General features: G+C 50.1%; 1 protein-coding gene across 1 annotated transcript in view; it reads left to right on the forward strand.

The window, feature by feature from the left end:
- The window catches only part of SIM2 (SIM bHLH transcription factor 2), a 47,172-nt gene that overhangs the window by 19,113 nt on the left and 13,261 nt on the right, over positions 1–14,798 (forward strand). Inside the window, exons 4-7 of the mRNA XM_058523075.1 lie at positions 1,009–1,117; positions 4,422–4,507; positions 6,804–7,003; positions 11,673–11,779. Coding sequence (XP_058379058.1) covers positions 1,009–1,117; positions 4,422–4,507; positions 6,804–7,003; positions 11,673–11,779 — 502 coding nt within the window. The remainder of the gene's footprint in view (positions 1–1,008; positions 1,118–4,421; positions 4,508–6,803; positions 7,004–11,672; positions 11,780–14,798) is intronic.

The raw sequence follows: 14,798 nt of genomic DNA on the forward strand, positions 1-14,798 counted from the left end.
CTTGAGGATCCCTGTCATCTCCTATCATGGCATTTGTGTTTGGGAGAACAACAGAAAGGTTCTCCAGGTATTGAGTCACTGGCGTCCAGGCATTGAGTCACCGGGGTCCAGACATTGAGTCACTGGGGACCTCTCTGTAAAGATCATAACTATGGTGTTTTCTCAGAGCCCCCATCCCTGCAAAGCAGGGTCCTGTCCAACATGGACATGACCTGTAGGCCTGCCATGGTGTCCTCTGTGGCGTGTGTCTGGAAGTAGGTGGTATCTGAGTGTCAGGGTGGCCACCCCAGGAAATCACCCCATGTCACGTGGCTATCTGCAGTGGGCCCAAACCTTCCTGCAGGTCATGCAGCCACCCTGCCACACCTGTGGGTGGGAACCACGGGGTTAACACAGTCATCCTGGACTAGGAAGGCCAGAGACACGTTTCTGGCAATGTGAAAGAGGCCTGGCAGTGCCTGAGAGGCACAGCTCAGAGCTGATGGAGAAAGGTCAGGGTTCGAGTCCTTCTCAAGCTCACTGGAGCCGCCGTGGCTCCGGCCCTCAGCCTCTGAGTGGATGAGGCTCTCGCAGGGACCACACTCCAGACATGGCAGCTGGTCTCCTGGCTGGCCAGCCCCCTCAGGCAGCACTCGAGCATGGGCAAAGGACCTGAGGCCCCGGCTCGGGTCTGATTTAAGCTGTCTCCTTTATGAAGGATGCTGCCCAGGCCATTAGGGTCCCCCACCTCCATGGCACACCTTTTTCCTCCTTCCCTTTCCAGTTCCTCCTGCTCGGACACTCTTGGCTTTCAGCTCGAGCCTCCACTCTCTGGCCTTGTTGGAAAGTGTGGGAGACAATTCAGAGCGCTGCTTGCAAAAAGACTAATGTTTCTGTGTGTGGAGAAGGTGTGGATTGGAAGCAGAGGTCTAAGTCCTGCCCCTGGCGGGTGCATACCTGTGATACACACACCTTCCCCCCAGGTAATCCTGGAGAGGATGTCTGACCCTTTCCTTCCCTCTGCGGCAGGTGGAGCTCACAGGCAACAGTATTTATGAGTACATCCATCCTTCTGACCACGACGAGATGACGGCGGTCCTCGCGGCCCATCAGCCTCTTCACCATCATCTGCTCCAAGGTATTTCCTCCAGACGAAAAGAAAACAAGATGATGCTCTTCACTGTGACCTGAGGTCACATTTGCTTCCCGCGCTGCCAAGGGGAATCGTCACTAGGGCTGCCCAGCCAGGCCTTTCCAGCAAACACGCAGCATCCACCAAGGGGGATTTGCTTTTATGCCTCTGTCCTTTACAGCAACACTGCTGATCCCCTTTCATGTTCCAAAGACTGTGATAGGTGCTGGGTAGGAGATAAAGAAAAGTCAAGACTTCTTCCCTAATGTGCTCTGGCTTCAGAATTCCAGCAACACAGGTCTACACCTGGGCTTCTTAACCAAAGGGTCCAAGGATAGAACTCAGGGGGTCCGTGAAACTGCATGGGGAAACTTACATCTTTATTCCCTCTCGTTGAAATTTATCATTCCCTTTGCTTATAGGTTGTAGTCAATAAGCCATCTTACTATCAGTAGTACCTGTGACTTGGCCAACAAGGGAAATCATAGACATTTTTTTACCACATTACAGTTGTTGCAAGTATTTAAACATATGGTTTGTGCTACTTCGAAATTTCAGGAGTTATAAGGCCTGCTCCTGGATCTTGTTATTTAATGTGTTAATAAAGCAGCACATTTGTAACCACATCACCACTTGTTTTAATATTTTGATTACTGTTTTTCAATACAGTTGGTTCCATGTGTAATCTCATATATTTTATTTTATGCACTTAAAAAGGTATCCTGAGCAGGGATCTGTAGGATTTGTGGCATGGCACAAACCGGTTAAGAAGCCCTGGTCTAGACAGAGGCAGGTCCCTCCCACTAGCCTGGCTCCATCCGGGGACACGAGCCTCTTCCTGACGGTCCCATCATTTAGCACATATTGATTGAGTCCCTACTGTGGTGTTAGGGCAGGTGTGGTGTGACTGTCGGTGGAGGATGTGGAGCACATCATTACACAAAGGACTCTAAATTGCAATTTCGATACACGCTAGGAAGACACAGAAGAACTTATTCCAGGGGCCCTGGCCTTGTAACTCCCTCTGACAGTCCGATAAGACTAACTAGCATGTTGACCAATGGGTCTCTTGTCTACTTTGGATTATGGTATCCCAACTTGGCCAAAATTCCCCAGTGGGACAAAATGCAAAAGAAGAAACTTCAAGAGTGATGAGAATGGGGTAGCCAACCAGAGAAAAAATTGAGTTCCACTCTTACTGCTTCCTCCCGGGAAGGGTCAGTCTAAGGGTAGGAGGAGCGAATACAGAACAGCACGCTCAGTTTTAAACCCCTTGCAGATACAGCTCTGTGGCCCCTGAGTTCTAGCTCCAGAAATAGTCACTGAGAGTCTAATTGTTCCTTCCCAAGGAGAGAGACTGGTAGGTTGGTTTCTGAGATGACATGGGGGGCTTAGCTGGTGCTAAGGTCTGTGATTCCTAAGTCTTTGGAAATGGTCTGGCTGCATAAATGAAGATGAATAAGACTCTGAAGAAGAAATTTCTAGCAAAATGAGGGCTAGGAGAGAACACTGCATCTGAATCTAATTCTTTAACTGCAGGGTTGTTTAAAGCTGGACCAAGACAGCAGGAGTCTTAGAGAATTCCTCAGAACATTGTGGTGTTATTGTTTTAAAAAATTACACAGTGTGGTAATTGCATGAGACTGGGCTTTCTCCCATTATCTCTGGTTTTATTTTACCGTTGCATGTCATAGCCCTAAAAAGAGTGTTTAGGGGCTGGCCCGGTGGGGTAGCGGTTAAGTGTGCGTGCTCCGCTTTGGCGGCCCGAGGGTTCGCAGGTTCGGATCCCGGGCGCATACTGACACACCGCTTGTCAAGCCATGCTGTGGCGGCATCCCATATAAAGTGGAAGAAGATGGGCACGGATGTTAGCCCAGGGCCAGTCTTCCTCAGCAAAAAAAAAAAAAAAAAAAAAAAGAGGAGGATTGGCATTGGCTGTTAGCTCAGGGCTGATCTTCCTTACAAAAAAAAAAGAAGTGTTTAGAAAATGACAGCAAATGAATCCTGAGAATATCATGAGACCCTTCCATCCCCGGTTTCTGTGGGGTTCAAGTCTGAGGTGTAGCGACAGGACAAGAGGAGAAGTAAAAAGATCTAGGAGAGTTGGGGTCGCCCCCTGAGTCATCTCCACAGCCAACTGAGTGTGCAGGGTTTGAGGGTCACAGGTGCTCGGTTTTTTCCCCAATTTCTCATCTGCAGAGTTGGTTTTCTGTGTCTGAACTGGCCCCATTGTTTTATAGTAATTGTGTGAGAAATGGGCTCTCCCCAAAACTGGATGGTTAGTTACCAGGGATGTTTTTTAGACCTGAGTGCTTATCTGGAAGCGGGGCGGGTAGGCAGCCATGTTAACTGGAAGCCCTATGCCCCACAGACCCCAGCCTGCTGCAGAGGAATTGTGGGTAAACACGGCAGCTTGCCCAACTGGGGGAAGCGGGGGCCTCGGAGGCGATTCCCTGGCTTCCACCGGTCAGGGCCCTCAGGGAGGGGTGGAAGGCCTTGCCTCCATTCCTAGTGGTAACCTTCCTTTAAAAATTAATTTATTAACCACCATCAAATGGCTGTTTATATAGGGTGGAGTGACCTCACCCTCACCCGGGGGCGCAGACACTTCGCCATTCCTGCCTCAGAGAGCTGGTGTGCGCTCACTGAAGAGGGGGTTTCCTTAGGGGACTCATTTGTGAGGAGACTGAGTGGGGAGGGTGAGAGCCCCTGAGAGAGGAGAGGGTGGTCCGTCCAGGGCTAGGAGGGTGAAAGCCATGATCTGGCCGAGCGGGTCTGTTGGGTTCTGTTCCCCATTCCACATTGCTAGGCAGTCTCGGTGCCCATGGGCACAGCTGACAGGAGATGCCCTGGGGCTGGCTCCCCCTGCTGGAGAAAGCGGCTGCCCTGGTGACTTTTACTCAGAATCTACCACCTGAGGGAAATCAGATGCTTCTGGGCCTTCCTGGCAGGCTCGGGCACCTGCTCCAGGGCTCGCCAAGGCGATTCTCCTGGCACCAGGCCTCTCTGTGGCCACCACGAGGGGACCAGGGCAGGTCGTGCACAGATTGGCATATCCCAAGTCCTTGCTCTGGCCATGTTTCCCGCTGCCTTCCTCTGGAGCACGTGGCACTCAGGCCAGGACCGGGCCAGTCTCCCCGCCCCACCCCGGCCCTGGCCACAGGCGGAAGCTCTCTGGGTCAGGGTCTGGGCACGCTGGGACGAGGCCTCTGGCTGCCTGATCTGGTCCTCAGAGTTTATGGATGCTGTTGGGATCAAGATGGGAACATCATGGGGCAGTTTGCCAATCTAACCTCACTCCTGCTTTCAGAGTATGAGATAGAGAGGTCCTTCTTTCTTCGAATGAAGTGTGTCTTGGCGAAAAGAAACGCGGGCCTGACATGCAGCGGATACAAGGTACAAGGAGCGGAGGGCGGGTGGGAGAGAAGGAGAAGGCGGCGGCGGGTCTCACTGTGTTTTATATTTTGCTTCGCACTCAAGAACATCAGCAGACAGGAGGGCACGGGTACCCAAACATGTCACACCACCTACTGTAGAACTTTCTATTAATGCTGCTCGCCAGGCAAGCGTGAGAGCTGGTGTTTGACAAGGGTATTCCAGGCAGACAGGATTTCGTCATATGAGACCAGGAATAAATGTGGCTCAGGGTAGGATTTTACCTTGGCAGCTACAGGTTCCACTGTGCACGCAGGTCAGTCCCACGGGAACAGCCGTCCCTAGAGTTTACTGAGAATCCATATTCCAGGGCGGGATCCTGGAGGCGGCAGTGAGTATTCAGAGCGCAGAAATGTCGCTCTTGCCTTCGGAAGGTGCGGCCAAATCCAGTGATGATGACGATGATGTGCGTGACAGTAATAATAGAGCCCACTCTGAGCGCAAAGTAGGGTTTCATCTGGAGCCTCTTGTTTAATTTAATCAATAGTCATAGCAGCCCTCTGAGGGGAGTATTATGGCTCCATTCTTAGTCAGGGACACGAGCTGAGAAGGAGAAGGACCAGCAGAAAGGCACACAGGCCAAGGGGCAGAGCTGGGCCTCCGAGCCCGGCCCTCGCTGCTCCTAGCTGCATTTCTCTGCCAGACACGCTGCTTACTCTGGCTAACTCCAGAATCGAGGAGTGGGTCACCTAAAGACCCATGGACCACCCTGTGACTCAGCATCAGTCAGTCGCTCCCAGACCCCAGATGGAGGGGCAGGTTGGGGGAAGTCCACGCTGAGTACCCCTTTCAACGCTTCCCACCCCTCTCTGAAGCTCCCCACCCTTCTCCCAGGAGTCTGCGCTTTGCTGTTTCTCCCGCCTCAGAGGAAAGAGGTCATGTGTCCATCACTCTGGAGCTGGAGACTGGAGGCAAATGGGAGCCTTTGTGCAGTAGTATTTGCCTGTTAGAGAAGTGGGGCGGGCTGGGTGAAGAGGCGTGACAGTTTTGAGCCTCTGTACCTTTGTCCTCTCTGGAATGCCCCTCCCCCCCTCCCCCCCCCATCCCAGGGGCTGCCTTCCCCTCAGCCTCCTCCCCATCCCAGGGTTTGCCTTCCCCTCAGCCTCTCCTCAGTCCCCTCCTTTGAGCCCCACTCTGAGCTCTTCTCTTTGACTTTACCTCACTCTTTTATAGTTTAGGGGATTCCTTTCTTATTGCTGTCTCAGACTCTAAGCCTCTTTGGGACAGGGGTGGGGAACCCCAGCACCATCCTGCACCCAGTAGACATTCTTCAGGAGACTTGGGTCCTGAGTTGTTTCTGCCACTTATTAACTTGTCTGTCTAATCTTAAGCAAAACACATCACCTACCTTGTCCTCAGTTTCCTCATCAGTAGAGGAAAAATCCTCAATAGACTAGAAGGATTTTAAGATTTGATCCAGCTCTAAAGACTGTGAACACATTCAGAAATCCTAGAGAAAAGTTTTTGAAAAGTGAATTTAAGACTTTGGCTCTTCATCACGGCTGTTATAAAGATCATGATCCTTTCAAGATTTTAGTGACTGTAACTTGTAGAAATGCTTCAGATATTGAGGCTCAAGGCTGTACAAATCGTCCTCTTTGACATTTGGAACATTATCCATTCTCTCCTCTATGGCGTTTGGCTATGATAATTAGAAGTGTTTCTACAGAGCCACTTTGGCTTATTGTTTATTACAAAGGGATAAAATCTTGAATTGTAAATAAAATTAAAATACATTAACAACGAAGACTTTTATTTGATTCAACTGAAAGAATTCTTAATTTACTGGAGTGATATAGCTCATCAATATATATAGGTGATATAGGTCAAGTTAACAGATGTCAAATTCAATCCCATTGGAAGATGATGTGCACTGTGGTTGCTGAAGTGAGCATTATGGAACGATGGTCAGCTCCCCAAAATGCCTTTGCTGTGCCAACTAATTGCAACTTGGCAGTGAGTTAATTATGTATAAATCCATCATATATTAGAGAGCCTTAACTTGTGGAGTTACTGGAATATAGTCAATCGGATATGACAACTCTTATATTTTATTACGATACTGTTTCCTAAGAAAGAAGCACAGCTTCATTTCTTCTGAGCAATGAATAACGCATTTGGGCACACAGCTCAGAGGAGGTGGGCTGGAGAATATTCCAGCACATTCAAGAACATTAGCAGGCCGAGAGCCGGGAGGAGCGCGTGCCAGTCTAAGCCCTGGGTCGCCAGTGGCTGACCCCGCCCTCTGCTTTCCCAGGTCATCCACTGCAGCGGTTACTTGAAGATCAGGCAGTATATGCTGGACATGTCTCTGTACGACTCCTGTTACCAGATTGTGGGGCTGGTGGCCGTGGGCCAGTCGCTGCCGCCCAGCGCCATCACGGAGATCAAGCTTCACAGCAACATGTTCATGTTCAGGGCCAGCCTCGACCTGAAGCTGATATTCCTGGATTCCAGGTGAGTTTGCACCTGCTGCTGCTGCAGAGTTCCGGAAGATACCGATGGTAGAAAGTGGCCCTTGAAATCCACACAATTAAGGTAAAACGTAACAAAGAATGAGTCGTCCTAGGAATGCGAATTAGAAAGGGATTTAGAGAAACCAAGTCATGAACTGAAAGAATTAATATCAGCCTTAGTACTTAGGTAGTAGGCAGCTTCTCTAGCTTATGGGTATTTGTTTCATTTATTTATATTTTCATCATCTCACTGGAGTTTGAACTGGAAATATGTTGGGAGCACAAGGTAGCCTCTTCGGAAAGCCCACAATGTCAGGCTTCTGCCTCGTGTCTCTGTCAAGTTGGTAGGACTTTAAAACACATGGAAGGTTTCCACACTGAGGAGTGTCTGTGGCGGGGAGGCCTTCCACCTCGGGCTGGCGGGAAGCCATTCAAGCTGTGACAGCCACGGCAGGGCTGAGGCTGGAGCAGAGAAGTGGCCTTTCCTGGGGAAGCTATGACCACAAGCTCAGCAGGTACCCTGTCTGGGTCTGGGCTAGGAGGGTGAGGCTGCACTGTCCCCAGAACCGCCTCTCCCAACCGTCCTTTCCTCTCCCACTTGGGGATTCTCGCCAACTTGAGATTCTCTTCAGAGAGAGAAGGGAGATCAGATGAGGCAGAAGCGCTGATTCCTTGTTACCTAGGCCTGGGGAAGCCAGCTTGGGAGGGGAGGTTTGTGCTGGAGCTGCCCTGGCCCATCCTCCAGGGCAGGCCCTGCCCGCTCTGGAACCACAGGGCTGTCAGGAAAGATGACATTAGGTCATAGATGTGAAGCATTTGTAAAAGTAAAAAGCCCGATATGCCTGCAATGTGAGTCCCTTTGCCTCTTGGCCCCTTAGAAGTTTCCTCAGCTGTACAGACAAGAATAAGTGTTCAGAGACGCCAGTCCTGACTTTTGGTGTGTGTGGCTGACCTTTCTTTGAGAAAGGATACAGATATGTATTTGTTTTCTGTATGTTCCGAAGCTAGGATTTATTGATTCTCTTTTTTTTTTTCAATTTTTCATTGTGGTAAAATTATAATACATAACATAAAATTGAGCATTTTAACTGTTTATTGGAGAAAAACAAATCTACCCGGTTAGGGGTGGGAGATGAAGACACAAGTTAGTCTAGTTCATCATTCATGTACCTTAGAACCAGCCAAAGGTGGAGACATGACAAAAGTTGATATCACAGAGTTGCCATTATGCTCCCAGAAACTCCAAGCACAGAGTTAATATAACTCTTCAGGGGAAGGATGCCAGCTCCTCTTGGGATGGCCAAACGCTGCCGAGTGCCATTTGCCCACAGTGACACTGGGGTGACCTGCAGGGAGAGGAGCCCTGGGCTAGCCTGCTGCCTCGAAGCCTGGGGCGGGTACGGTGATGAGAAGTGATGGCACACCGTCAGAGGAGTTCTTTCCAGATTCAGGAGCCACTTCTAAAAGTAGACTGAAAGAAAACCTGCTGTCCAAGTTCATTATTTTAGAAATTTAGGAGGATATGACTGGTTTCTGCTGTGTTTTCCCTCCTAGTTTTTCTTTGGCTATTCTAGCAAAACCCCCTAAGACCTGGTGAATTCTTTAGAGGAGGAAAGAGGGGTTCTCCCCAGAGGACAGATTTCAGGTCTTCTCAAGTTGTTCAATCCACACAGCTTTGAAATGCAAGGGGCAGATGGAGGGCTTTACAGAAGAGGGTACATGAAGTTAGATCGGAGGCCAGATTGCTCCTGAAGGGAGCCTCAGACATGGGCTTTCTCAAATGCCAACATTCCTCTACTTCAGGGTGTCAGGGCCGTGCCTCTGAAGTGAGTAGAAAAGAAAGATGGTGATCTTGAGGAAGACTTCCTGTCTCCAGAGAATACTCTGCAGTTCTTCCTGCTAAGTACCAGGAAGAAGCTTCTAGCAAAGACTGGAGCTTTCTGAGCTCCAGTCATCTAGGAGGTGCTTGAGGGGGTCAGAATTGCGCTGGAGAATTCTTCACTCTGGTCTTTGGTCTGTTGCAGCTCTATGGTCTTTGAAAGGTCACCCGGCTGGCCCAGCACTGGGAGGCCAGCAGAATGACCCGGCGGGGTGGGAGATGTCAGCTCCTACATTTGAACCCAGGAGCCATGGCGTAGGGTTGGCCTGAAGCCCGGCAGCCCCCAAGTCACGGGGCTGGGATGGCAGGCCTTGCACCATCAGGACCTCACAGCTCAGTGTAATCCCAGACACAGCTGAACTCGGCATAACCTGACATTTGGTTCACAGGGGTTTTGTGGTATTTCACTTTGAAACCGTGGCTGGTTCGTCTGCTAAGGATGGGTGAACCGAGCGATGTTTGGGGTTTGGCAAATCCCTCTGACAGGTCTTCAGACACTAGAGGGTTGGAAAAAACAGGGAGAGCATGCTGCCAAACCCTTCTCTTCCCCTTTAATTTTTAAAGCCAGTGTGTACTTTGATGAGAAACTTAATACATGTGCTTCTGATTCATTTACACGTTCGGGGCTGTTGTTCTGTAACTTTACGTCCAGAGGGTCTGGGAAGCCTCTTTCATCCCCACTCCGTAGAGATGCCTGGTTTTCTTTTGAGGGGAAGCCAGACATCTCAGTTTTCCTGCCACACAGAGTCAGACTCTGATGGGGCCTGAAGTTCTAGGTGGCCTTTAGACAAGTCCCCCGAGCCCTGAAAGGCTCTGGCCTGCACGAGTTCACTTTCCACCCACCTCGAGCCCCCTCTCCTTCCTGCCCTGGAGGAACACCATGGAAATGTGTACACCAAATAGTGAGCGATTCCAGGGAAATATGAGGCTTTCAGAGATTTACGACCCGAAGCCCGTGAAGAACTCAACTGAAAGGGGAGCGGGTTAAGGAATGAAAGTGAGGTCAAGTTTCCCCTTTTAATTTACAGCTAACGTTTCAGATCCGGGCCAGCAGGGCCCCTGGTCCGGGCTGTCCTCTGTCCCCACCCCTCGCCCCCTAGCACCGACTTCTCACCATAGCCTCACCTCCTTTGGAATCCCTTCTTGTCCCCCCCTTTCATCTGTTCTTGCACATCTGTCACCAACACGTTTGGGCCACCTCCTCCAAGGGCATGGTTCCCAGCCCAGTTGCCCGAGGCCTGGGAACGGATACCATTGCCACATGCAGTTTTCACCTACGGACGGAGTGATCGAAATGCTGGTGATGATGTGGTCTTGGGTGTTGAGAGCCACTTTTCTTCAAAGAACTGAAGTGGGAAATTAATATGCCTAGGGCTTGATGAGAATAAAGGGGGAGTAATGTCATGTAAGCACTGGGAACATGCTTCCATTTCCATAGCGAGCTTAAGGTTTACTTTCTAGTCACAATATTTTGGGGTATTATTATACTATTGTCTGGGGGCTCTAAAACAATCCTCCACTGATATGAGGCTTAAACGTCTCCAGTTATTCCATAATTCCCATCAGTAGGAATCGCCCAACCAGAGCATCATGCCGAGACCAACCGTGCCAGTTAACAGTGTCCAGTGTGGAATGGAGACGTAAAGGCTCACACACTCAATAGTCAGGATGTAGAAACAACGCAAGTGTCCATCAGAGGATGAATGGATAAACAAAATGTGCTATCTACACAGAATATTATTCAGCCATAAAAAGGAATGATGTTCTGACACATGCTACGGCACGGATGAACCTTGAAGACATTATGCTAAGTAAGAGAAGCCAGACCCAAAGGGACAAATATTGTATGATTCCACTTAGATGAAACATCTAGAATAGACAAATTCATAGAGACAGACTGTGGAATGGTGGTTGCCAGGGGCTGGAGGGAGGGGGAAATGGGGTTATCACGTAATGGGGAGAGAGTTTCTGTTTGGGATGATGAAAAAGTTCTGGAAATGGAAATGGTGATGGTTACATAACATTGTGAATGTAGTTATTGCCACTGAATTGTACACTTGAAAATGGTTAAAATGGGGGCCGGTCCGGTGGCCTAGTGATTAAGTTTGCATGCTCCACTTCGGCAGCCCAGGGTTCAGAGGTTCAGATCCTGGGTGCAGACCAACGCACCATTCATCAAGCCATGCTATGGTGGCGTCCCACATATAAAGTAGAGGAAGATGGGCACGGATGTTAGCCCAGGGCAAATCTTCCTCAGCAAAAGGAGAAGGATTGGAAATGGATGTTAGCTTAGGGCTAATCTTCCTCATACACACACACAAAAATGGTTAAAATGGTAAAGTTTATGTTATGCATATTTTACCACAATAATTTAAAAAAAAATTCACACGGGACTGTCCTCCCCAAACCCCCAGAGAATGGGTTCTTTCTTGCCTTGGCAGCTTTCTCCCACTATAGGTATCAAAGTTCACTCTCAAGCATCCTCAGATAAGCTTCACCTTGAAAAGGGATAAAATTTGCAGCCATCGCAAACATTCTTCTAGCCAGTGGTTTCAGAAGAACATTCCTGCTCATGAATAGTGCTACATCCTGCCCTGCGCTACAGTTCAAAGACTTTTTTCTTGTAAAAAAGATCACTCTCAGTTTCCAAAATCAACATGGATTTAAAAGCCTTTTAAAAAAGGCTGCCCCCAGCCTTTTAGCTTTTGATTAGTTGGCAAGACCGATATTAATTTAAAGGAAAGGCAATCTGCAGAGCAGTGTAATTCACAGAGCCGCCCTCCTCCCGCAGGGTGACAGAGCTGACTGGGTACGAGCCGCAGGACCTGATCGAGAAGACCCTCTACCATCACGTCCACGGCTGCGACATGTTCCACCTCCGCTACGCGCACCACCTCTGTGAGTACCACGCTCACCCTGGGGGTGGGGGGAGCGTCCCTTTTGTGACACAATAATCGCCCACAGTGTACACACGAGTCTTAAACCTCAAGTGTGACCCTGTCCACCCCTTGCTTAAGGACAGCTACTTGCTGTCATTCCTCAAACATTCAAGCTCACGCTCCCAATGAAACGCTGGCAGGTGCGGGATGGCGCAGAAGTTGCTGGATTCTAGATTGTGGATTTGGAACCTAAATTTCTCTCTGACATCTGGACGCCAGTGGCAAATAACGGCAACAGCAGTAGAAGAACCCACACTTACAGAGCCCTTACCACTGCCAGACGCTAGTTTAAGTGATTGAATATACTACCAACACAGTGAGGGAGAGTCTCTTGTTCATGATGCTCCTTTTGCTGTTGAGGATGCTGAGGTTCAGAGAGGTGAAGCCACTTGCCCATAATCACACAGCGAGGCGGCGGCAGAACTGGGAGCCAAACCCAAGTAGCACCCAGCCTCCGACCACTGTCCACCATCTGGGAAACTCAGGGGAGACCCCAGGTTCCCACGTTGGGAGAAGTCAGCATGGAAAGAGTGAACAAACAGTATTCGATTTGCCAACAGAGGCAATTTGGGGAACATCTGGATTGGGGGGGTTCTAGTCACTGAAATGTTTAAAAGAAGTGACGCTTTTCTTCTAGAATCCAAATTGAGGCAATGAATAATTGGGATAGAGTGGAATGGCTCATCCTCCCACCATCTAGCCCCGCCATGCCCATGGCTGGTCCAGCGTGCTTGTTAAGGTGGTGCAGATGGTGGGAGGAGCCGGATGGCATGTCCTCTGTTCACGCTCTGCTGTGCGCTGGCCAAGAGGCACTAGAGGACAAGCTGCTGGTGTCGAGTTGGAGGCGGACGGTGGGTCCAGGGGCTGCTCGATCCTCGGCCACGTTGTCTGCTTGGCCGTTCAGTGTTGACTGGGACCCAGTGAGCACGGCAGTTACTAGGGCACAGCTGTCCTGTCCTCCCGAGTCACTACGGGCAGCGACTGTGACAACCAGGACACGGGCTGGGCAGACGCGGACGGCTTCTTCCTGCTCCCTTTTAATTCGCAACAGTGTGGAAAGGTCTCTGTGCATGGAGAGACTCAGAGTTGTGATCAGCCTTTTTATTTCTTTTTTTAAAGATAGCCAAGTCATGATCTCATACAAACATCCCTGTCCTTCTCAAAACCAAGCTTGGTAGGGGAGCAACCGCCTAGCATTTGGATGGGAGCTGCAGGTCAGCGTCTCTGATCCGGGAGCTAGAACTTCTTCTTGTGCCAACAGAGTGGAAAGTGTCGATTACAGAATTAGATCTTTGGGAGACTGGGATGGGCAGGTGATGAGAGGGGAGGGTGTGCTCTGAAGCCATGACAGCGATCGGGAGATCGGGAGTCTGCTTCCAGAGTATGGAGTAGCACTGTGCACCACAGAAGTCTGGAAGGGAGGGCAGTGGGAATGGAGAGCCGATGTGAGGGTTCACACCTTCATACCTCCCAGAGGGCCGTTCTCTGCCACTGTCAGGGTAGAGAGGGCTGCTCTGAGAGACCCAGCCCTGGGGGTGCCCAGCCCCCTTCGTGGAGGCAGGACCATGTTTGGGAGTTTCTAGTTGAAAGGAAACCTCTGAAGTCCACGAAGCAAGAGTTGTTCAAAGCAGGGCTGCAATGTGGGAAATTAGGCCTCAAAGCACGGAGAAAGAAAACATAGGGAATTAAGTCTTCATTTTAGATACCATTTCTTCTCTCTCACACTGCCTGGCTAACAGAGGGGAGCAGGGATTTTTTTCAGAGGCAATAAAGACAATTTGTGTTTTGAAAACGTAACGAGGGCCACAGTGATGACCAGTCGGAGGCTCCTGTCCCCCAACATGGACTGGATATTTTTCACGTGTCCACTCTGACCGTTTGTCAATGTGGGGAGCTGGGCTGCTCTGTGTGCATCTCCCAGGTGAGCGAGGCGAGACTCAGAGGTGGGGTGACGTGTGGGAGGGCAGTAGCCGGGGTAGGCAGGACTAGAGCAGTTCCCGCCACACGATGGGTCTTAAACGTGGAGATGTGGGCCAGTCTTTGTCCACCGGGAGCCCCAATCTTCCTCAGCTCATCTGGCTTATGAAACCTACAAGGGAATTTGATTTGAGAGGTCTCTTGCAACTTTTATGATAAATTTGCCTTATCTCACTTGGAATTTTGAATTCCAGACATTTCCATTATCCGAGGGAACGCTGAAAGGCATACACAGTCTTCCAAGGGACACACAGAAAGGGCAGAGTGTTTAGAAACCAGAGGGAGCATGGCTTTCTTTTCCAAATGGGCTAGAATTGGTAAATCAAAGAAACAGAAAACAGTGATATTGACAATGACTGCTCCTGTGCTGTGACTCTGACCTTAACTATAGTCGAGAAGCCACCGCAGGGACAGGAGGCACAGAGCACACCCCGGCCAGGCTGGAGGAGGCCAGCATGGCCTCAGGATCCCCCATGAGCCCCCGAGTCTGCCTGAGTCTCCCCTTTGCCAGCTTTCCCAGATATAAGGTCACTCTTGAGAGTGACCCCAAGAAACAGCTGAGGCTCTTATACACGCAGAGTTAGTCTCCCAGAGCTCAGACCTCAGCTCCAGTGTTGGATGTCCCCCTCAGGGCAGCCATGACATTAACCTGGATGTCACTTTCTCCTCCAAAGCTGGAACTTTCAGATGAAGACAGTCAACAACCAGAGCATGGTTTGGGGAGGAGGGGTCTTCATGGTGTAGAGCTGGGGCAATTTTGAAACCTCTCCATTGTGTGGTACCTGAGGCCTCACGCTCCTTCCTGGTCACAGAACTGGGGCCAGAGGGGCCAACTCCAGAAGCTGACCCTGAGTCTGGAGTTCAAGTGCAAGAGTTTATTTGGACAGTGACTGAAACATGGATGGGGAGAGAAGTGGGCCACGGAAGGGAAGGAGCTATAAGAGGGGGGTTGTCTGGCTGGCTATTGCGGTGGGTGACCCGCCCTCAATCCACCTGGGGAC

This window comes from Diceros bicornis, chromosome 27 (genome assembly GCF_020826845.1).
Source record: "Diceros bicornis minor isolate mBicDic1 chromosome 27, mDicBic1.mat.cur, whole genome shotgun sequence".
NCBI lineage: Eukaryota > Metazoa > Chordata > Mammalia > Perissodactyla > Rhinocerotidae > Diceros > Diceros bicornis.